The sequence below is a fragment of the Schistocerca serialis genome, chromosome 10 (genome assembly GCF_023864345.2).
Source record: "Schistocerca serialis cubense isolate TAMUIC-IGC-003099 chromosome 10, iqSchSeri2.2, whole genome shotgun sequence".
NCBI lineage: Eukaryota > Metazoa > Arthropoda > Insecta > Orthoptera > Acrididae > Schistocerca > Schistocerca serialis.
Genome location: NC_064647.1, coordinates 16,797,110 through 16,822,391, shown reverse-complemented (window position 1 = coordinate 16,822,391; position 25,282 = coordinate 16,797,110). Strand labels below are relative to the sequence as shown.

The 25,282-nt window shown below is 44.5% G+C and overlaps 1 protein-coding gene across 1 annotated transcript in view; it reads left to right on the top strand.

The window, feature by feature from the left end:
- LOC126425172 (F-box/LRR-repeat protein fbxl-1-like) overlaps positions 1-23,724 on the top strand; it is a 73,880-nt gene extending 50,156 nt beyond the window's left edge. Inside the window, exons 4-6 of the mRNA XM_050088125.1 lie at positions 9,806-9,985; positions 18,600-18,830; positions 23,403-23,724. Of these exons, the coding sequence (XP_049944082.1) occupies positions 9,806-9,985; positions 18,600-18,830; positions 23,403-23,577 (586 nt within the window). The 3' untranslated portion in view covers positions 23,578-23,724. The remainder of the gene's footprint in view (positions 1-9,805; positions 9,986-18,599; positions 18,831-23,402) is intronic.
- The last annotated feature ends 1,558 nt before the right edge of the window (positions 23,725-25,282 follow it).

Genomic DNA, 25,282 nt, shown 5'->3' with positions numbered 1-25,282 from the left:
AACATTATGGAAGTGTGTTGAATGAAGTTTTAGTTCAAAAATTGTGCATCACATTTAGTGGCAGACAGAGGAAAATTTATGATGAAGAACAATCCGCCAGACTGGCAGTTGCTACTGACAAACGCAGGAAAAAAATTCGATGCCATAAACGTTCCACTTTTGATGGACTGAACTTGTACTTTCCTGAAATTTCATGATCAGTTTTTTCAAAATGATTCTGGTGATTTGGGCTATAGAAAGTGTGTACCACATGGATTTTATCAAACTGATTCTGGTGATTTCGGCTATAGAAAGTGTGTACCAGGTGGTATTCTTGACATTTGGCAGCAACATTTCTCACACAGCATAACAAGTATGGTGGGGGTTTTTGTAACCGCATTGTCACTGGTTGCAAGACGTGGGTTCCATGTAAAAGTACAGAAACAAAGTGCGTGTCATTCAAATGGCACCATTCGTGATTTACATCAAAAAAAAAAAAAATCAACAAATTCTGATCACCAGAAAGGCTACAGCCACAGTGTTTAGGGATTGAATGGGCATCCTGCTCGTTGGCTGTAGGGTTAAAGGAGAGACCAAAAATGCTGCAGCCTGCCGTCAGACCCTTCGGAGACTGTGCCAGGCAATTCAAAACTGATGCATGGGTTGTTTTCCGGCAGCACTGTGGTTCTTCACGATAATGTTCAGCCGCATTCTGCTGCGTCGCCATGGCAGTTTATGTGGAAAGCTTTTGAACAGCGACGTCATAGCCCAGATCTGGTCATGAAATGATTATGATATTTTTCACAAAATGAAGAACTTTTTGAGCTGAGAGCACAATGGTAATGACAACAAACTGAAAGAGGTCAGTAGTGACTGGCTCAACAACTTGATGGCAAATGAGTCTGTGACAGGTATTTAAATTTGAGTGGCAGCTACATAGAAAAGTAGCTCAGCTACCAAAATATGTTGTAAAATAAGTTTTCTTCAAATATCTTCAATGAAAAGTGCTGGAGAACCAAAAACCAAATATTTTTTTCCTCGACTCTCGTATTTGGTACTATTCGAGAGTGTACTTGTTCAAATGTCTTATTAGAACACAGCTGGTGACGTGTTTGACAACCGCCAATTTTTCGATAGGCACACACCCCACCGTTTGAGAGCCACATATGCAATGAGAGATGAGAGTGTGCTGTGCAAGGAAGTTTAAAACCTCGGTATGCTGGTCAAAAAGGACACACACACACACACACACACACACACACACACACACACACACACACACACACACACACACACAGAGAGAGAGAGAGAGAGAGAGAGAGAGTAAATACTAGCTCCACTGCACAACCAAAGATGATGAACACCGGAAGTTATTGATTGTGAATATTAATTATCAGCAGGAGAGGAAGCAACATTAACTCTGTCTCTCTGTTGTTTCAGGAGAGAGAGAGAGGGAGAGAGCTGGATTTTAAATGGAATTTAAGCAAAAACTTCCATTTCTAGAGACGTCACCATTTAGTATTTGCTATTGATAACTTTTGACATCTATCATCACAGTGTTTGTCTGAATGTGACCTGCATATTGAGGTTTTAAACTTCCTCACACAATGCTGCCCTATTGCATTTGTGCTGCGAAAATGAAGGGCTGTTCACCTGGCTACGTGTCATTGGTTGCCTAAAACATCTCCTGACTGTGCTCCCTCAAGTTGTTTGAATATCTTATACATCAGCAGAAATTCAAGTTTCACAAGTTTGTGATTGGCTTTGATACGACCTAAGTGAACATTTGCGTGTGCCAGCAGAGAGTGCCATTCTAAGTGCACCGTACACAAAGTTACTCACCCCATAAAGACATCACATTAACACCTTCACAGTGGCTGAGAGTCCAGACGCTGTTTCAGGTATGCCAAACCCAGCCGGAGCCACTCGTCAATGCTCAGATCATCTAGAGCTACGCCGGCACGGTAGCTCAGCGTGTTCGGCCAGAGGGTTAGCTGCCCTCTGTAATAAAAAACTGAGTTAATCGATCAACAACGAACTTCAATGGACGTCTTACGACGTCCGCCCCGAGCAAATGCAACGAACAAAATGAGATTAAAAAAAAAAAAAAAAAAAAAGAAAGAAAAGAAAAAAAAACAAAGAGCTACAAAAAATGTGGGGATATCGATTGCTACTTCCCACCTCTATTTGAGATAGTCCTACATATTTTTCAGTTGAAACTTCTGGGCTGAGAGGCCGTGGTCGATGTATAAAATTTCCACCTGACGTTTCGTCTCCATCTGCGGGAGACGTCTTCTGAGGTCGACCGGCTACTGCCACTGAGGCACCATGTACTCTCGCATTTATAGAGCGCATAGAGGGCACCACCATTCGTCACGTGATGCCGACGGTATGCCTATCTTTGGGAGGCGTCATCATTCTCGATTAAGAGTAATTGATTGTCATTCTGCTGGCGCAACGTCGACATCCATATTTTGTCCAACTTTAAAACTTCCTCTTTTCTATTAAAGTTGTTATGGTGTTTGTGAATTTCTATTGCTTCTCTACACATGCGAGCATGATAATGGGATGTTCGTGCTAGAACGCTTGTCTCATTAAATTTAATTTCGTGATTCCCATCTCGAAAAACATGCTCAGCTACGGCCGATTTTTCGATGTGTCCTAAGCGACAGTTACTTCTATGTTCGGCTAAGCGGGTTTTTACACTTCTTTTCGTTGTTGAAATATATACTTGTCCACAACTGCATGGAATTTTGTATACCCCAGGTGTTGATAGGGGATGTCGGGCGTCTTTTGCAGTTCTTAAATATTCCTTAAACTTCATGGTGGGTCACGGACCGTATCCAGAAAGTTCTGGCCAAGTATGGGTTCGAAACAATCTTCAGACCCACCAAAAAGATGCCTTCCAAAGATAGGCATACCGTCGGCATCACGTGACGAACGGTGGTGCCCTCTATAAATGCGAGAGTACATGGTGCCTCAGTGGCAGTAGCCGGTCGACCTTAGAAGATGTCTCTCGTAGATGGAGACGAAACGTCAGGTGGAAATTTTATACATCGACCACGGCCTCTCTGCCAGGAAGTTTCAACTGAAGACAACACCGGCTGTGAAAGCCTACATTGTATGAGTCCCACATATTCTCCAATGGGATTTATACTGGCTGGTATAGAGGAGAAGTCAAGGTGTGGCAGGGCTATTGAATGTTCATGAAACTGGGTATGTATGCTTACAGCCCTGTGAACATGGCTGTTGTCATCTCAAATGACAGGAGTGTCCACAGCATACTGATCAGGAACATACACAGAAGGAAAACGTTTGGTTACTGAGAATGTGGAAATAAACACTGTTAATGTTCACAGTAACCTCAACAAAAGTGCTCAAGTCACGGTACATACTGCAGATTAAACACTTCATTGGGTCACCAGTACACTCGATGTCGTACAAAAATGAGCAGTATCACGACCCACTGGACCAAACCGTACAACTCCAACTGGGTACTGTCCAGTCCGTGTCATTTGGCTCGTCGAATGTGTGCAGCTCGTGGTTGCTCCACCTCTTCCTCACGGTGAGATGGAAGGTGTCAGTGTAAAACTATTGCTTAGGTGGTTGGGCTGCAGAGAATTTTCCACTGTGTTCGTGCCGGTTTCACGAGTGTGCAGAGTCGGAGCGAGCCAAGCTAGCACAGAATGTCACCAGGGTGCGATAGCGGTCAGGTGTCGCCACCTGTAGTGTAGGCGTCACTCGTGCTTTGCGTCGTGGCTCGGCTGTGTCTCAGAAGGCAGAGAATAAGACGGGCCACCCAGAATGACGACGTCCAGACGGACGGTTGAAAGGAGCTGAAGAAAGGTGTCATTCTCTTCTGATCTGTTCTGAGATTCCTTTTGGATATGTTTTTCTGATTAACAAGAGATGCAATTATAAGCTCCCGTCTCCTTGGAGATTATATGGCTTAACTAATGATTATTATGTTACATTCCTCTTGTTTTAGTTGACCGTGTATATCGAGATTTCGTTCATTGTTACATGCAGTGGTGTGGTACTAACTGATGGAGACGCATTAAGAACTGGTAAAATTTAATTTTTTTCCCTTATCACACTGCACAAACATAAACACACTATTAATCAAACTGTGCCACTACTATTAAACACAGAGGTAAATCCTTCGCTATGTAACCGCCTTCGGCTCACGCAGCCTACACTGTCCACAACCTCTCAACAACTGCCTCTACTTAGCGACTCTCTGCGCCACTGGGCATTGTCGCCCACCAAAGAACAACCACTTACAGATACTACACACCACTACCCTCACACTGTGTTGTAATTGTTAGAAAGAACAACCGAAAACATAATGGTTCTTCAAAGAGTTGTTACATCATTTAGTAGTGTAAATACTACAAAGCTCTCTTCCCGCCCTCGGTATTTTGTAGACGGAGAAGAAGTCAGACTGCAATATTTGGCATTGTGTAGCAGGTCCTGTGCACCGAGAAAATTTGAGAAAGGCAACTGTGTGAGAATCGAGGTAAAAGTCATCAAGAATAATACTCGGATGACGGACCGCTCGTGAAGTTGTCGACTCAATTACAGTGCGTAACTCGAGCTGCAACTTTGAGCTTTACGTGCGGCTCTGAATGATAGCCTTCTGTGAGGCACCAAACATCGTACGTTCGTTACGTGCAGTTCTCTTTACAATGTTCATCTCGAAAATGCAGCAGTTCTTGTCAGGTACGAAATTATCGTCGAAAAGGCGCGACACTCGTCTCCCTGTCAGTTAGAATCTCGTTAGGACCTCTGTTCTATTATGCTGTGAGTTGTGCAGTAGCCTCTGTAGGCACAGCAGACGCTCTGTGTCGATACCCCAATAAATGCGGCAACTTCGCTGACGGTGTGGCCACGGGCACCTGCAGACGAGACACCTCCTCTGCGCCACTCTGCCACGTCTCCTGCTCAGCACGCCTTACTGCACCGCCTCGTGACCGCTCACTACCAGTTACACACGTGTGCAGCGCTCCAGAGCGATCTGTGTACCGTTGATGTTGTTCTTGTTGTGGTCTTCAGTCCTGAGACTGGTTTGATGCAGCTCTCCATGCTGCTCTATCCCGTACAAGCTGCTCCATCTCCCAGTAACTACTGCAACCTACATCCTTCTGAATCTGCTTACTGTATTCATCTCTTGGTCTCCCTCTACGATTTTTACCCTCCACGCTGCCCTCCAATACTAAATTGGTGATCCCTTGATGTCTCAGAACATGTCCTACCAACCGATCCCTTCTTCTAGTCGAGTTGTGGCACAAATTTCTCTTCTCCCCAATCCTATTCAATACCTCCTCATTAGTTATGTGATCTACCCACCTAATCTTCACCATTCTTCTGTAGCACCACATTTCGAAAGCTTCTATTCTCTTCTTGGCCAAACTATTTATCGTCCATGTTTCACTTCCATACATGGCTACACTCCATACAAATACTTTCAGAAACGACTTCCTGACACTCAAATCTATACTCGATGTTAACAAATTTCTCTGCTTCAGACACGCTTTCCTTGCCATTGCCAGTTTACATTTTATATCTTCTCTACTGCGACCATCATCAGTTATTTTGCTTCCCAAATAGTAAAACTGCTTTACTACTTTAAGTGTCTCATTTCCTAATCTAAGTCCCTCAGCATCACCCGACTTAATTCGACTACATTCCACTATCCTCGTTTTGCTTTTGTTGATGTTCATCTTATATCCTCCTTTCAAGACACTATCCATTCCGTTCAACTGCTCTTCCAAGTCCTTTGCTGTCTCTGACAGAATTACAATGTCATCGGCGAATCTCAAAATTTTTATTTCTTCTCCATGGATTTTAATACCTACTCCGAATTTTTCTTTTGTTTCCTTCACTGTTTGCTCAATATACAGATAGAATAACATTGGGGAGAGGCTACAATCCTGTCTCACTCCCTTCCCAACCACTGCTTCCCTTTCGTGTCTCTCAACTTCTATAACTGCCATCTGGTTTCTGTACAAATTGTAAATAGCCATTCGCTCCCTGTATTTTACCCCTGCCACCTTCAGAATTTGAAAGAGAGTATTCCAGTCAACATTGTCCAAAGCTTTCTCTAAGTCTACAAATGCTAGAAACGTAGGTTTGACGTTCCTTAATCTAGCTTCTAAGATAAGTCGTAGGGTCAGTATTGCCTCACGTGTTCCAATATTTCTACGGAATCCAAACTGATCCTCCCCGAGGTCGGCTTCTACTAGTTTTTCCATTCGTCTGTAAAGAATTTGCGTTAGTATTTTGCAGCCGTGACTTATTAAACTGATTGTTCGGTAATTTTCACATATGTCAACACCTGCTTTCTTTGGGATTGTAATTATTATATTCTTCTTGAAGTCTGAGGGTATTTCGCCTATCTCATATATCTTGCTCACCAGATAGTAGAGTTTTGTCAGGACTGGCTCTCCCAAGGCTGTCAGTAATTTTAATGGAATGTTGTCCACTCCCGGGGCCTTGTTTCGACACAGGTCTTTCAGTGCTCTGTCAAACTCTTCACGCAGTATCATATCTCCTATTTCATCTTCTTCTACACTCTCTTCCATTTCTATAATATTGTCCTCAAGAACATCGCCCTTGTATATATCCTCTATATACTCCTTCCACCTTTCTGCTTTCCCTTCTTTGCTTAGAACTGGGTTTCCATCTGAGCTCTTGATATTCATACAAGTGGTTCTCTTTTCTCCAAAGGTCTCTTTAATTTTCCTGTAGGCAGCATCTATCTTACCCCTGGTGAGATAAGCCTCTACCTCCTTACATTTGTCCTCTAGCCATCCCTGTGTACCGTGTTTACTCGAATCTAAGCCACACTTTTTTTCCAGTTTTTGTAATCCAAAAATCCGCCTGCGGCTTAGAATCGAGTGCAAAGTAAGCGGAAGTTCTGAAAAATGTTCATAGGTGCCGCCACAACTAACTTCTGCCGTCGAATATATGTAGTGCTACACAAGCTTGCTTTGCAGGCACAAAGATAAATACTGGTGCCAAAACCTCTGCGTCAGTAAATAAATTAAAAAAAAAATGGAAGATGAGCTTTTTCCTCCGCCCCGAGTTTCGACCACTGCATTTTCATACATTATCCAACGAAGTAAATACAAATACCGTATTGTTCATCTTCGAATGTAGCAGCATTTCAATGTACTATGAAAATCCGACTGGCAAGACTGTTTGGGGTTTTTGTCAATATGGCCAACTCTACATTCTGAATTTTTACCTACCTGTGAGAAGAGATGGTTGCTAATAGGAAATTTTATGAATTGTGAATCACATGCGGTATTCTCTTCACCACAATATAATAATACGAATATAAACATTTTGAAATGTATTCTTTCGTGTTTGCTGCTATCTCATTTAAATCCTGTCTGCGTAATAAACTACGAAACTAGAGTGAGACAACAGCAAACGCGGAAGAATGTACATATCATGTCATGTTTATATTCATATTAAATGGTTCAAATGGCTGTGAGCACTATGGGACTTAACATCTGTGGTCATCAGTCCCCTAGAACTTAGAACTACTTAAACCTAACTAACCTAAGGACATCACACACATCCATGCCCGAGGCATGGCGACTGTAGCAGTTGCGCGGTTCTGGACTGAGCGCCTAGAACCGCTAGACCTATTCGTATTATTCTTATGCCTATTAGTGATACAGTCAGAAATGAAGCACGGCAATTGACTAGATTTTTAAATCTAAGATGACTCTAATTTCTGTGCAGAATGTAATCTACTAAAGAGGCGTCTGCAAAGATTTTCAAACGGAGAAAAATTTTCGCTAAACTCTCGTTCAGAACATCTTCCACCGCCCCCGCCCCCTCCCCCTCCCCCCCCCCCCCGCCCCCCGCTGCCATTGTAAGCGGCGGTAGCGCGCACATAAGCAAGCCATGCCGCGAGCGGCGACAGGCCGTAAACACTCACTATCATAATGCTACAAACAATGCGTGACACAGTACATTAATGCATTTTCCGCTCAGAGTGACGTAAACACCTATAACAAAGAGAACGGCACTTACGAGATCAAAGAAATATAAGCAATCAATTCAAACCAGACGAAGCACGTGAAAAAGGAAGGGTACCCGTATAAATACCGACGGAGCGCCTGACGCATAGCAATGGCTACCTGGTAAAGCTTAATTGCTAAGCTTACGACTCGAACCAAACTACTGTAGCTGTATCGTCATTCATTCGACCTAAATTGTGTCTCGTATTAAAATGAACCAACTTTGTTTCGATTTGGAGGTGCGGCCTAAAACTTTTCTCTCCCCTTGAATTTCGAGTCTCAAATTTCAGGTGCAGCTTAGATTCGGGAAAATTTTTTTTCCTTGCTTTCGAGTCTCATTTTTCAGGTGCGGCTTCGATTCAAGTGCGGCTTACAAGGGGAAGGCCTCAGACACGGCCAACCGATTCGGCTCAAATTTGGCAGGTCGCTTGTGTACAACCTAAAACGAAGGAATCTAAGTTATTTTGGGTCAACACCCCCGCGTTTTTGAGAAAATCGCCCCTAAAAGTTGTGAAGAGCAATCGACTCGAAATTGGAGGGATCGATAGATAATTGTAAATAGAACATTTTTCATCATCGGGTATGGGGTCCGTAAACGCAAACTTTTCCAGAAATCGAGGAAAGAAACTTTTATAACTGCCGCTTCTGCGCCCACGTGGTAAACGCTATTCGGCGACAGCGCTGATGCGCACCGGCCAAGGTAACTGGCTGGGTCTCGAAGAACCCGGGTTCGAATCTCGAAAAAATATGACACAACAAACAATAACTAGTTACTACAGCATAAACAGACGAGCTAATTACCACAAACTACAGACAATACTCGTCATATGTTACTTACGGAAGGACTGTATTCATTCACAAATCGTATTTCATTCGGCGCATTAACGATGGAAAAATCACTACATGCATCGGCGAGGTTCGCGGCAGCCTATGACGGAAAACAACTCTTTCCGATTGACTTCTATAAGGCTCGTGCTGCACACCTTCACTCTTCCAGGTTCTCAACTATGATATGACGAAGAGGCAACCGGGACAACAAAACTCTCCGCGCGTACATTCTGTCCCGTGCCTCGCAGTAAACAAGCGTCGCGCGGTTGGCTGTCTGTGATCCCTCGTGAGGAATTCGCAGCACTCTTGCTCGGAGTTGTTTTCATGTGACGAGGCTTAAAAGTTTAATACTTTACTAACTCACGGCGTTTGGGAAATTAGTTTGCTTACCTTATTATTATCATTCGTTATTGATTTACTTACCTTATTAACCGTCCTATCCTTATCAATTGAGATATGGAAAAATACAAATGAAAATAATAACATCCGCTAGGTTTCTTCGAGATTCGAACCCGGGTTCTCCCATTCCGAGCCAGTTACCTTTGTGCTATCGGCGCTGCCGGCGGAAAGCGTTTTGCATGTCGGTACAGAAGCGGCAGTTGTAAAAGTTTCTTACCCCCATTTCTGGAAAAGTATGCGTTTTCGGACCTCATACCTGATGATGAAAAATGTAATTACAGTTATCTATCGATCCCGCCAATTTTGAGTTGATTGCTCGCCATAACCTTTAGGGGTGATTTTCTCAAAAACGAGGGGGTGTTGACCCAAAATATCTTAGATTCCTTCGTTTTGGGTTGTACACAAGCGACCTGCCAAATTTGAGCCGAATCGGTTGGCCGTGTCTGAGGCCTTCCCCTTGTTAGATTCGAGTAAATACGGTACTCTTTTGAGGGTCTGACTAATATTTCACCTGTGTGGCTTAGATTTACATTCACAACAGGTGTTGTTTTGAACAACTGCAGGCCCGGCTGCCTACCACTGCTGCAGAAGTTGGACCTGCCGCACGCCACCGACCTCCCGGGTGACGCGGTGGTCACCATTTCTCGGGGGTGCCCGTCACTGCGCCACCTGAGCCTGACTTTTGCGACGAGTCTCACAGACGGAGCACTTGCCGAGATCCACCGTCTTAAACACTTACAGATGTAAGTACCTGACGTCGCTGTTGCGCAGTTTTTGAACATGTTTTATGCTCACGTACAAAGGAAATTCAAATATTAATTTGAATTTTTTGTTTATAAGTTCACTTCAGAAAAGTTCACTTCAGAAAAACTCATACACACAAGTTATTTAATCTGTGTATAGTCTTCTGAATGGGAAATACATTTTTCCCAGGGGATAGGTAGTTTTCTCAACCCCGTTTTCACAAAATGAATGTGGCTGTAACAGCAGGGTTCACACAAACACTTTGACAGCGCAATTGTTGTTAGATCTGTGTCGTCCGACTGCTTCTTTTAGTGGTCCAAACAAATGAAAATGACAGGACAATAGGTGCGGAGTGTAGGGAGGATGTCCTAGTGTGGCACACGACAGCTCCCGAACTTTTTGTCGAGTCCGGGCTGCCGTGTGGGGCCGAGCACTGTCACGCGGCCTAGTCACGCCCCAGATTTGGTATTTTCTGACGATATTCGCTTTCCGATCTATGCAAAAAATGGCAGTAGTATACGGCGCTCACGGTACAGCATTCTTGGACAAAACTGATGAGAACTTCCTTAATATAAAAAAAGACTGTCGCAATAACCTTCCCCACACAGAGACAATTTTAGGCACTCCGTGGGTGTAGAGTCGTCAGTGGGTGTAGATTGGTCTTTTTTGTGCCATTTTGGGCTGCTTTTCTCGATTCCCGTGCGTAACAGTGTACCCACGTTTCATCACAGATCAAAATCCGGTGCACAAAATGTTCCCCTTCAATTTGGTAGCGTACCAGTAGCTGTTTGTACGCTTCAAGACGATGAAATTTGTCGTCTGTGGTGAGAAGATGGGGTACCCACTTTGTGTACTCTGTTTGAAATCCGACGTTGTCACTAATGATCACCTGAGCACTACCGTATGTAATGTCTCTTGCGGCGGTCTCTACGCGATATTTTCAGAAATATTATAAAAATATATAACTCAGTACATATCTCGAAATATCTCTTCTTATCTTTTATCAATGCAAAGTAGTTTCAAGCCCTATTATTGCTTGGAGCGTGCATTTACTCCATGGAATACCTTCTCTGCTATCTATGTTTTCTCTTCTGAAAAGAATGAAGGAGATCTTGCCGATTAGCCGTGAAAGAACGAAGATGTATATGTATGTATTGTTGAGCTAGTCGCCATCTTGATGAGATTCTGTATGAGAAGGAATTTAAGACATGAACTAAACTAAAGTAAGTGTGTTCGCGTATTATTTAACTGATTATTATTGACAGTGTCTGCTTACTACGCTGTGCTGCACGGGATCAGTGGGGAACGTCTGATTTACACTGGACGAACCTGCCGTTCTGTATGCTCAAGATATCCAGTTACTTCAAATAAATGGGCTAACACGGTCTTACCAGCACATCTCCGGTCTTCCCCGTGTGGTCACCGAAAGTTAATAATTATTACAAATGTTTTCAGAAGATCGACTGACAATTTTCGTCGCACCGAGACTTCGAAATTGCTTCACTGCCTTATGGAATTTAAGTTAAGCTCAATTTAATCAGGATAGGACAGCATTGAACTGTGTGAATGTGATAAGCCTGCTTTGTGAATGAAAATTCCCTAAATATTCGCGTGTTTTTTACTATCCTGATCTGTGAAGCTCAATCGGGCCGGTGTGAGAGAGGTTTTTAAATTTCAGATCCCACAAAAAATATTAAACGTAGCTTATGCCAAACTTGTGGCAGGCATCCCACAGAATCACGTGGGTAGCAGCACGTCAGCGTTTACCTGTGGGAGGAGATTTAATGGCCGGGCCAACCTGTGACGACGGTGGAGCACCCAGCGAAGCAAAAGCCAGTGTGAGCTAGATGTCCACGCCTCGTGGACAGTTACGCCTATTTCCGATTCTGTCAGCCACGGACCACGCGGATCGAGTACAATGCGTGGCGCCCCACTGACACCTTGACGGATTTGAACGAGTGCCGACTGTTTGCTTCGTCCTGTCGTGTCCACGAATCAAACGGTGCCAGTGAGATGAGCCGGCCGCGGTGGTCTAGCGGTTCTAGGCGCGCAGTCCGGAACCGCGGGACTGCTACGGTCGCAGGTTCGAATCCTGCCTCGGGCATGGATGTGTGTGGTGTCCTTAGGTTAGTTAGGTTTAAGTAGTTCTAAGTTCTAGGGGACTGATGACCACAGTAGTTAAGTCCCATAGTGCTCAGAGCCATTTGAGCCAGTGAGATGAGACGTAGTTTGCACATTCGGCGGCACGCGACGGCAGTCCGACACAGTTCCGGACTCGTCGTCGTGCACTTGACGTCTGCGTAGCCACCCGGAACGGCTCCACTGTATACCGGAAGCATCCCTGACGTGTCACGGCATCACCCGGACGGACGCACTTCGGCTCGTACTTCTCGACCTGCGAATAATCCCAAGGACGACATCGGTATTCCACCTGTACACCTCGCCTGTGCTCACTCGCTCGCCATTCCCGGTGAATTAGTGGAGGAGGTACTACCGTCACACGCTGCCTCGGTGCCCGACACCGGCAGAACATCTGCGCAGTCGTACAGCCGACCTCCGACTGCACGCGCCGACACGGCACAGTACCGGTGGGTATTTGCTCGAGCCGATTTACACTGTTCCACATTATACAGGGTGAAAAATATTTATACCGACAAACTCTGGGAGGTTGTAGGGGACATCAAAACAAATATTTTTCCCTAATGTCATTTTTTCCTATGAGGAGTATTTAAACCGGTAGAGGAAGATTTCTCTGGCGGCAAATTAATTAAACCAAGAAACACTTTTCCATTTTTTTATGACCAAGAGACAACACATTAACACAACCCAATTTCAATTACAGTAGATTTTCAGAAATGCCTCCATTGACCCACGTAAACAAAGGTTACACCGTCGGATCATGTTATGTCTGACACGGGCAAAACCCCAGCAGTATCCTGAATTGTTCTTGCTCCTGCTGCTACTATCCGGGCAACCAGATCCTCTTCTGATGCAACAGGAGGTGCGTAAACAAGGTTGCGCATCTCTCCCCACACAAAAAAGTCCAGAGGGGACATATCTGGGGATCGAGCCGGCCACGGTACAGGACCACCTCTGCCAATCCACGTTTCTGGGAACCGTCGGTCCAGGAATCGACGCACACGAAGACTGAAATGTGCCGGCGGCCCGTCATGTTGGCACCACGTGCGTTGTCTTGTAGGGAGCGGGACGTCTTCCAGCAATTCTGGCAATGCTCTGGCGAGAAAACTGTAATAGTGCCTGCCATTTAATGGCCTAGGTAGCAGATACGGCCCAATTAAACAGTCCCCAACAACACCGACCCACACATTAACGAAGAACCGCACTTGATGAGCGCTAGTAACTGTGGCATGTAGGTCATCCTCACTCCAAACATGCGAATTGTGCATGTTGAAGACTCCATCACGCCCGAACGTTGCTTCATCGCTAAACAACACAGAGGATGGAAATGTAGGATGCATTTCACACTGTTCCAGGTACCACTGCGAAAACTGTGCTCTGGGTGGATAATCAACTGGTTCCAGGTTGTGGACACGCTATAAGTGAAATGGACGTAACAACTGCTCTCGAAGGACTGTTCTTACATTCGTCTGATTAGTCCCAATGTCACGTGCAATTGCACGAGTGCTGACTGAAGCACCCGGCTCCACATGCTACAAGACAGCTTCCTCAAACTGCAGTGTTCTTACCGTGCGACGGCGTCCCTGTCCAGGTAATGTGCTAAATGACCCGGTCTCACGCAGACGTTGGTACACAGCAGCAAAGGTCGTATGATGCGGGATACGGCGATTAGGATATTGCTGTTGCTAAACCCGCTGTGCAGCTCGTCCGTTGTGGTGCGCTACGTAGTACGCACAAACCGTGTCAGTGTACTCACTCCAGGTGTATCGCTCTACTAGTAAACAGAGACAATGCACTACTACACTGGTGGACAGCAGTTGCCCACAACTGAAGAGCGTAATAAACCCTCTAACATCTCAAGATCGCAATACGGCGTCTAACAACTGACGAGCATAATACAGCCTCCACCAGTTTAAATAATCCTCATAGGTAAAAATGACATTAGGGGAAAATATTTGTTTTGACGTGCCCTACAACCTCCAGGAGTTTGTCGCATTAAATACTTTTGACCCGGTATTATGCGTAGACGTGGCACGGCCACCACTTACGCTGCCATAGAGTGCACCGCACGATCACCGTGACGAGAACATTTTGCAGATCAAATGTAAGGGCGAGCCGACTAAAGTCTCCGTGGACAGAATTGAGACAGCTTTCACCTCAACTACTCCGATTCTCGTTCAGTTCTTCAAACCAGTGGAGGACTTGAATGCGATTTTCACTCTGCAGTGGAGTGTGCTCTGATATGAAACTTCCTAGCAGATTAAAACAGTGTGCCGCACCGAGATTCGAACTCGGGACCTTTGCGTTTCTTGGGCAAGTGCTCTACCCCTGAGCTACCCAAGCACGACTCACGCCCCGTCCTCACAGCTTTACTTCTGCCAGTATCTCGTCTCCTACCTTCCAAACTTTACAGAAGCTCTCCTGCGAAACTTGTAGAACTAGCACTCCTGAAAGAAAGGATATTGCGGAGACATGGCTTAGCCACAGCCAGGAGGATGTTCCCAGAATGAGATTTTCACTCTGCAGCGGAGTGTGCGCTGATATGAAACTTCCTAGCAGATTAAAACTGTGTGCCGCACCGAGATTCGAACTCGGGACCTTTGCCTTTCGTGGGCAAGTGCTCTACCCCTGAGCTACCCAAGCACAATTCACGCCCCGTCCTCACAGCTTTACTTCTGCCAGTATCTCGTCTCCTACCTTCCAAACTTTACAGAAGCTCTCCTGCGAAACTTGCAGAACTAGCACTCCTGAAAGAAAGGATATTGCGGAGACATGGCTCAGCCACAGCCTGGAGGATGTTCCCAGAATGAGATTTTCACTCTGCAGCGGAGTGTGCGCTGATATGAAACTTCCTAGCAGATTAAAACTGTGTGCCGCACCGAGATTCGAACTCGGGACCTTTGCCTTTCGTGGGCAAGTGCTCTACCCCTGAGCTACCCAAGCACAATTCACGCCCCGTCCTCACAGCTTTACTTCTGCCAGTATCTCGTCTCCTACCTTCCAAACTTTACAGAAGCTCTCCTGCGAAACTTGCAGAATTAGCACTCCTGAAAGAAAGGATATTGCGGAGACATGGCTTAGCCACAGCCAGGAGGATGTTCCCAGAATGAGATTTTCACTCTGCAGCGGAGTGTGCGCTGATATGAAACTTCCTAGCAGATTAAAACTGTGTGCCGCACCGAGATTCGAACTCGGGACCTTTGCCTTTCGTGGGCAAGTGCTCTACCCCTGAGCTACCCAAGCACAATTCACGCCCCGTCCTCACAGCTTTACTTCTGCCAGTATCTCGTCTCCTACCTTCCAAACTTTACAGAAGCTCTCCTGCGAAACTTGCAGAATTAGCACTCCTGAAAGAAAGGATATTGCGGAGACATGGCTTAGCCACAGCCAGGAGGATGTTCCCAGAATGAGATTTTCACTCTGCAGCGGAGTGTGCGCTGATATGAAACTTCCTAGCACTTCGAGTCTCGGTCCGGCACACAGTTTTAATCTGCTAGGAAGTTTCAGTGGAGGATTTGTCCACGGACGACACTCCCCGTGCGACCTGTTAGGCAGAGCCCACTCCCCTAGCCGTCAGCGGTGCACGGGTACCGCCAGCTGCCAGTGCGCAGCCACACCTACCTCGTCCCGTCCCCGACCTGGCCGGGCAGCCCCCGAGACCGTGCTCCAAACGGGCACTCCGGCAGCCGGCAGACTGCGTCACGCGAGCTGGCCGCCGCGTCCATTTCGAATGCCCGTGCCGCACCGTAATGACGTCACACCACACGACACGGCCAGCTTGCACCCTGCCTGCCATCTGCTATTAACACACTGTCCCCGGCAGGCCACTTCACTGGCTGTGATCTCGTCTCCAGTTCTCCAGACGTCTCCTCCCGTCTCGTCGGCCGACTGCCCGTCGCAGCTCCCGGGCCCACTGTCGTCGCATCGGGCATTGGGGCCACTGTCGGTGTGCGTGTCACGTTCCCGCTGAGCTCCAGATACTACCCCGACCGCGTCCGGGCTCGTCCGTCGCAGTTCCCGGACCCGTGTTCCGGTCCCAACGACACAGCGAGCCTGTGCTCTCCGTAGTCATGTAGTGATGTAAAACTATGATGTAAAATGTGCCCGTATAAATCAATAAATATATGAAAATGCACCACTCATTAATGAAGACCCTGTACTTTTTCCCCTTAGCTGCAAAGGCCCAGAAGATTGTGCCACGGGACAGAGCTGAGTGAAAGTCTGTTCCCGTGCATGTATTTGCAACAGCTGCTGCACTTAGTGTGCACAGGAAATTACTCACGTGTAAATGCCGCTCTATGTCAAGAAAACGTCACACCACGAAGGAATTGTCCAGAGGGATGGAAACTGGCAGATGTGATGTACGTGCACAGACAAACAAATCATTAAAATTTCAGAAAAGTTGGATGATTTATTCGAGAGAGGAAGAGCTTCAGAAATTGAGCAATTCGACTACGCGTCGGTCTACCTCTGGCCTGTACGCAAGCAGTTATTCGGCTCGGCTTCGATCGACAGAGTTGTCGGATGTCGTCCTGACGGATATTGGGTGCCCAATTCTGTCATCGAAATCTTGACATCATTAAAGCCCTGCCTGTAATGCTCCAAATGCTCTCAGTTGGGGAGAGATCCGGCAACCTCGCTGGCCGAGGTAGAGTTTGGCGAGCGTGAAGACGAGCAATAGCAACTCCCGCAGTGTGCGGGCGGGCATTATCTTGCTGAAATGTAAGAGCAGGAAGGGCAATCAAAAGGGGCGTAGAATATCGTTGACGTATCACTGTGCTGTAAGGGTGCTGTGGATGGCAACCAAATAGTGTCGACTTACTGCTATGCCACAAGTTTTCCGAGGATAACAACCGAAAGTGACCCGCTACGAAAACAAGTGGCACTCCAGACTATCAGTTCCGGTTGTTTTGCTGTCGGTTGGTACCCCACTACATTCCGGGTTGTCCCCAGGCAGGTCTTTGCTGGTCACTGTGGCTCAATTTCAAGCAGAGCTCATCACTGAAGACAATTTTATTCCAGACTGAAGACGCGTCTGGAGGTACCCCGGATAGCAGAGGGATATCAACGTGTCTGTCACCCGCCATACGGTGCGACAACCGGAAGTGACGGTTTGAGGTGCCATTTGTTTTCAGCACTTCTTCGGTTGTCGTCCTCGGAACACTTGCGGCACGACAGTAAGTCGATGCTACTCTACGCCCCGTTTTGTCGCCGTTCGTGGCGAGCTGTCCTTGGCTTACGTTTCGGCAAGATAATGCCTGCCTCCACAGGGCGAGAGTTTCTACTGCTTTTCTTGGTGCTTCGCAAACCCTACCTCGGTCAAAAAGTTTGCCGGATGTCTTCCCAATTGAGAGCATTTGGAGCGCTATGGGTAGAGTCCTCCAACAGTCTCAGAATTATGACGATCTGATGGATCAATAGGACAGAATTTGGCCCGATATTCCTCAGGAGGACACTCGACAACTCTGTCATCAGTGCCAAGCTTGCACAGGTGCCAGAGATGGACCTATGCGCTATTGATTTGCTCAATTTGTGGAGCTCTCTCTCCTGAATGAATCGTCCAGTTTTTTCTGAAATTGTAATGTGGTGTGCGTACTGTAAGACATTCGGTACACACACCATCAGATTATTTGACTTGTCGATCTAACGAAGTAGGCGAGTGTCAGCAATATGTCTCGTGGTCTTATTGTGGCGTGTTTATCTTCTACGTTAGGTCGGACGGTAGATATGCCACTTGCACGCTTAGAGTAGCAGGTTGACGGTGACCGACTTCAAACAGAACTTGATTAATTTTCGCACACATTTATTAAAATGATAACAAGCATAAACATTACGTAACTTGATTCTGGATGCTATTTACAATTGACAATCTGAAGTTCCTTTGGTCTTGGTACGTTAATCTTATTCTCACATATCTCTGATACTTGACAAAGTGTCTATACATTTATCTTCGTGGCTATGTACAGGAATATGATAATCTTATTAGGCGCACACTAAAACTTGACTATAGACTGGTACAGACTAATGCAGACTGACTAATTGGAGGTCTGTACACTCGTTATAATACCTCGCGCGTTCAGGTATCACTGCGCGAGTGTGATCCGCGAGGAGAAAAGGTTCTACGTTAGCAGCAATCTCATTGGCTGCGTTTCATATTAATACGCAGATCGGCGGAAGCAGAATTTGGTCCGTCTCTAAGGCAGCGCCATCTCGTAGTCCGGAGACGGACGAGCGCTGCGCCTGCGCTGTTGTGCTTAACGGGGCGCGCTCTAGTGGGAAAGTTGTGTACGCGCTGACTACACGGAACTATGTATACAACATGTAACCATTTGTTTGTCTGTACATGTACTGATTTCTGTCCCATTTGGATAATTCATTGCCTTTCTTTTTTGTCGTACTGTGTATTACACAGCAAATTTCATGTTGTCACCAACATCTTAAAGTGTTACATTATTTTTCTGTTTGTTCTTCTAGACTGGATCTTTCCGGATGCAGTGGGCTGGGTGGATCTGCCGTGGCGCACGTGGCGCAGCTGCCGGCCCTCCGCACGCTGCTGCTCCAGTACATTGACGACCTGACAGACCTGCAGCCGAGCCTACGGCACGTCCTGGACTTGAAGCAACTGCGCTGCCTCGATATCCTGTACAGCGGCCACATCAGAGCTGTGCCATTTGAAGAATTTTCTGTGAGGCTCGTGAACCTCAGGTAGGTTGCTCCTGCTGCTTCTGTTCACCGTCCGAGCCCGGTTCCGATGACTTTGCGTTTCTACCGTATGACCTCGATGACTTCCACGAGACTGGGAACGGAGTGCTAGTATTAGAGAGAGTGTAAGGCAGGGATGTAAACTTTCAATCCCAACTTTCCAGTTTATATATCAAAGAAGCAGTGAAAGAAATGAAAGAAAGATGGAAGAGTGGATTAAAATTCAGGGAGAATGGATATTAATAATATCATTCACTGATGATACTCCTATTGGCTTGCGAAAGGGAGGAAGAATTTCAGAACCTGTTGAATGGAAGGAACAGTCTAATGAGAACACACTACAGATTGAGAAAGAAACCAGGAAAGATGAAATTAATGAGCATCAGCTATATCAGATTAGTTATGGATTTAACATCAAAACTGGTGTTCATGAAGAAGTGATGCAGTTCTGATACATTTGAAATAAAGTAACACACGATGCATGAAGCAATGATGACATACCAAATGGCTGTAATTAAAGTGCAGATACTCGCAGAGGTCCAGTGTGGGCTGTAATTATCATATGGAAGCGAAACTCGATTTGTATTCTAATGCGTTAACACAGAACAGTTTTACGCTGGAGGAAAATTAGTTTCAATTTTGGCGACCAGGTGCGAATCTGGTGCTGCGAATGCAAATAGTTCCCACTTATTTGTTTTCTCTGTAAGTTCAGTGGTAATCCGTGTTCCCACTTCTAACTTATGCTACCATCTCTGTTAGAGTGTGCTAACTATGTATAGATTGTCAACAGTTAGGCTAAAGCTGTTGTTTTTCTACCTTGTGAGTCAATCATTGCAGAAGCGCAGTTCCCGTGTGAAAACGAGCCACTGTTTCGACCGCTACAGCGTTTTTTGGATAGTGTGCTTTCCTTTTGCGTGTGAAGTGTCTTGTGTTGTATTTATCTATTTTTGTATTTATGAAGGAGATAGTATTCGTGGATATTTGCTGCATTTGACTGAAAATTACATAAATATTACAAGGTAAGTTAGTGGAAGCAGAACTGAAGTATTCTGCCCATTGGCTGTGGCAGAGTATAATAAAATAATGGGAGGAGTCGATAGATTTGATCAGCTGCGTCAACGGTATGCTGTAGGCCGTCGTTCGTGGAAGTGGTGGCACAAACTGTTTTCCTTTCTTGTGCATTTGGCAGTTGTCAGTTCCTACGTTATGTGGAAGCTACAGAAGACAAAAGCAGACCAGCTAACATTTAGATTGCACTTGGCAAGGCAGCTTATCTCTGGCTTCTCAAGTCGTAAGAGAAGAGGAAGGTCAAACACCAATAAGAGGTGTGTCTGGAGTACCAGATGAAGTCCGTCTGGAGAAAGTTGGAACTCATTTCCCTACAAAAGGTACAACAAACAGAAGATGCCGCCAATGTAGCACCAAGAACAAAGAAAAGCGAACAAAAGTAATGAGTAGCAACTGTCGTGTACCTTTGTATGTAGCACCATGCTTCTCTAAGTTCCATAGTACATCACTTTAGTGAACTCAAAGGACAGTATGAACTAATACAAATATAAATGTAATGTTTAACATGTTTTTGTACTAAAAAATAAAGGAAATACATTTGTTTTAAATTAGCAAGTGAAGTTACTCCACAGTTCCAATAGTTCCCACTAATTTTTTTACACTCATAGGCTAAACTCTCATTTCAAGATTTAAACTATGATTTTATGAACGGTTTCTTAGCCCAATAAAGTGTTCATAAAAAATCTACAACTTCCGGAAATAATTTGGTCACTAAAGGGTTAATTCATTCTGTACGAGCACTGGAGATGTCGAATGAGATGCTACTTCTGTAAAACGATGTGATCAACACTTGCTCACAGTAGTTCCGGTGGAATTTAAGCGATGTGTTCCTGCGTACTGGCCTTCAGATCAGGTAGAGACCTAATGTGCCTCTGGTAAAGGTATTCTTTTAGGTATTCCCAGAGTCGAGAGTCATATGGATTCAGATCAGGTCATCTTGCAGGCAATGCATCTGAAAACCTCTCGATATAATATGTTTTAAGGAAGGTTGCACTAAGCAGATCTTTCACTGGGTGAGTGACGTGCAATGTTGGCCCATCTTACATGAAAAGAATGGTTTCCACACAGTTGTGCTCTTCCAAAGCAGGAATCACGTGCTGTACAGGGAGGTCTCCATAACGTAAAGGCATCACAGAGGGCCCCCCCCCCCCACCCCCGACAGGCTCTACGGATGTATCCTCTTCAGAGAACGGACCAAGAATAAAGATGCTTGTGACTCCACACCAAGCAGTCATATAGAGCAACTGCAGTGGTTCTTGGTGCACAACATGCAGTTTAACAGTACCCTTAAATTTGGCAGTTCTGTGTATTTACTGTACCCTGTAGTGTAGAATGTGCCTCTTCACTCCATAGAAAATTGCCTGGTCGCATGTCATCGACTTCTATCTGTCCGAAAACTGAAGAGCTAATTCAGTACGTTGCTGCAGATGACGATTTGGTTGCTGCACCGTCCGGATCTTGTAGGGGCACCAGTCTAAATGCACGCGTTTTAGCTCACGCAGGCTGGCGTGAGGAGGGAAGGACTATGCTGACGTGAGGTCTGGAACATGACAGGGAATGAGAATTCAGAAAGCGGACGTAATTACTTTCATACTTAACTTTAATCCATTGATGATGAACGTCGCTCTTGACGGTACATGATTCACAATATTATTTGTTCAGAATACAGTCTTGAAGTAATTAGTTACAGTAACTGAATATGGCGCCTTGCTAGGTCGTAGCAAATGACGTAGCTGAAGGCTATGCTAAACTGTTGTCTCTGCAGATGAGAGTGTCTGTAGTAAGTGAACCATCGCTAGCAGAGTCGGCTGTACAACTGCGGCGAGTGCTAGGGAGTCTCTCTAGACTAGACCTGCCGTGTGGCGGCGCTCGGTCTGCAATCACTGACAGTGGCGACACGCGGGCCCGACGTATACTAACGGACCGTGGCCGATTTAAAGGCTACCACCTAGCAAGTGTGGTGTCTGGCGGTGACACCACACAAAAACTGTCCACACCATTGACCACAGGATGGACAATTCTCGTGGAAGGGCACAAACACTAGCATTAGCCGGGACACGTGCTGCATACTGAGTTGCAGCAATAATAACTGTGTCAATAACTTCCACTGCGGTAGGATGCATTCCTCTTCCAGGTGCCACACCAAGCCCACCCACGTTTTTGAATTTCATCGTCATTTTCTTTAAAGCATTTAATGACATCCGGCCCCTCTGTCAGTGCAGCATTGGAATTGCTGCCGTTCACATGAAACTGTTTCACTAACAGCACACAGTCTTTCTCCTCAATTATCACTACGGTTCACTCACGTTAAAGCTTGTCGAACGATAGTGTGGATGTCGTACAAACGGTGTACTGTGCCAGATTTTCTCGTAGTGGCTGTAGTTGGAAGTAATTGTTTTTCCAGCATAAATTGGTCCTGCATTAACACATTAGCATACCTACCAAGATTCACTGCCATATGATAATTCAGCCCACACTGGACCTGTGTAAGTGGCTGAACTTTAATTATAACCAAACAATACGTATAAAGCAAATTAGCACAGGCATAGAGGGCATTTCTGGCCAGGAGAAGTCTGCTGGTATCAAACATCAACCTTAATTAGAAGAAGAAATTTCTGAGAATGTACGTTTGGAGTACAGCATTGTATGAAAGCGAGGCACAGACTATGAGAAAACTGGAAGAGAAGAGAAGAAAATTGATAGAAGAGTGTTGAAAGTTAGGTGGGCTGTTGTAAGAAATGAGAGATGGGTTATGTGCAGAATCAGTGTGGAGAACACTGACAAGAAGAGGGATAGGATGATAGGAGAGAAACAGGATGATAGGATATGTGTTAGGACATTGAGCAATGACTTCCGTGGTACTAGGAGGACTTGTGAGGAGTAAAAAGTGTAGAAGGAGAGTGTAATACATCCAACAAATAATTGAGGACACAAGATGCAACTGAAATCAAGAGATTGGCTCACGGGAGGACTTTGTGGTGGGTTGTATTGAACCAGTCAGAAGACTGACTGGAAAAAAGGAAAAATTTTGAAAATATCTTGTAGGATGGTCCTCAGGTATTTAAGGCACAGAGGAAAAAAACACTTTCTTTAAAATCATCAGTCGCAAAATAGTGCATTATTCCAAATTTCATTGGATTTGATGTATTCGAGAAATAATTAGAATGAAAAACACAATAGAAATCATTTAGTACTTACCTCAGCTGCATGTTGAGACCAGTTTTCACTGTTTTTGTAGGTTCTTCATTTCTCCAAGTCCTTTATTGAGATGTCAGTCAAAACACCATATGCTACCCACATATTTCCACAGTTAAAACCTGTTTAATATGAAGATAGGTATTAACTAGAATTTGTATCTCCTAAGTTTAAAAATTCTGATAAATTTCCTTTGCACTTCAATTATGACACAGTTCATCAATGTTTATGGTTTGTAGTATTACAAGAAATAGGGTGTAATAAAATACAGAAATACAAATGTTGCAGTTACTTTTCTCTTTCTTCTTCCAGAGAACTACATGTGACGTATGAGGAAAAGGATGAGGTTTTCTACAAAAATGTTTTTGCTGAGATGCAGAGTCAAATGCCTCGGCTCAGGATAATTAATACTTTCCGATGGACAGAGAATGACTTCCTAACAGATTACGAAACGGATGATGATGATGACACCGACATAGGGTACTGAGAAATAATTTTGGTTTTCAGACTGCAGAATGTAACATTGGAGCCCCTGGATGAGTGAACTGTTTGAAAAGCAAGTAAAAGACAAAATATGGATTTATGAAATTATTGTATAAGAGCCAAGAAAGTGTTGGCCGAAATAAAAATGCAATTTTTCGTGTTTAAAAAAATTTTATTTCACAAAAGAATTCATTATGTCAGCCACTGAAACTGATTTTATTTCCCTCTATATTGAAGCTCATTGTCACAATTATCATTACACAAATGGGAATTTTTGGCACCATAGTGAATGTCATATTCATACCTTTTATTGCCATATCCTTGTGTTGATGAAATTGTCCTTTAAATCTGAATGGGCAGGCAATCCTACCTCCATGTGTCCTGAATGTCTTTCAGATGCCTGTTTCACACTTTTCAGTTATTTCATATGTGCACTATTTTGATGTCACCTGCAGATAGTAATACACTAACGAAAGGACACAACGATTTTTATTTGGGACGAAATGGAAATAAATTAATAAAGTGTCAAACAATGGAAAATCCAGGACGGACTCGGCATTTCCGCTATATGTTGAGTAGCAACTTTCCTTCTCATAATGTTGTTAATAAAGTGTCAGTCATACATACATTACATGCTTTCCATGTTGCACTGATCCAGAGCTCAACTGTCAGATCTGACCAGTTTTCATATTCTAGAGGTTCTGAAACACACTGCTGCACAGTCAGTGTCACCAGAAGTCACACTTCACTGCCATTCCGTTGTTCAGTATTTCTAATCTATATTTCACGATTTACATATAATTAGAAGTTATAAAACATAAACATTAACAACATCACAATTGGAGGGCTCATTAGGAAAACAATTTTTGTCATTTTATTTCATTTGTTGTGGTTTCAGCACACATTGTGGAGTGGCACAAGTGTGGGTTTGGTGATCCACTCCATGAATGATCTGTCACCCTGCTGATGTGTGTGCCAACTTACACATTATAAATATCTTGTGGTCACCATTCTCGATTTTGCTTGCTGACAGACCTGCAAAGCTGTGAGTCTAAAGCATAAGCGACCCTCCACAGCAGGTGGAAACACGCACTCACCGTCGCGCCTTGTCGTCATTCTTATTTGTCTCGTAATACACAATTTGTGGGAGACATGTCAGGATTTAAAATAAGAAACATTTTTAAAGAGAAATGCAATAGTTTACTTTATTTTATGTATACTACTGAGATACTGCTACACAAATGCATACTGCAGTTTCCAGTATACAAAAATAAAATGCATAGTTACCATCTTAAAACTCTGAAACTGTCCCCATTGAATTCGTCAATAGACTAATAACACTTTTCCATTAGAATGGTAAAAACTAATCTTTTAAATGAACCAAACTCCATGTTAAATACATTACTGCCTTTTATTTTATTGTAAATTTTAAGTCCCTTCTACCCTGGTGTTTGGGTAAAAAGTTTTCAGTAGTGTTTCAAGAGTTTAAAATTCTCTCTGTGGTGAGTATTTTAGTTGTGGACGAAACAGAGTTTACTGTATGCTGACTTTTATATAAGAATAACATCACCTCATATATGTAAAGGGAGGGTATAGATAGTGTATTGAAATCTTTTAACAATAGTTGACAGGACACCTGTTGTTTGGTAACACTTATGTTCCTAAGTATTTTCTTCTGTAATACTAGGAGTCTCATTTGTTGAATTTCC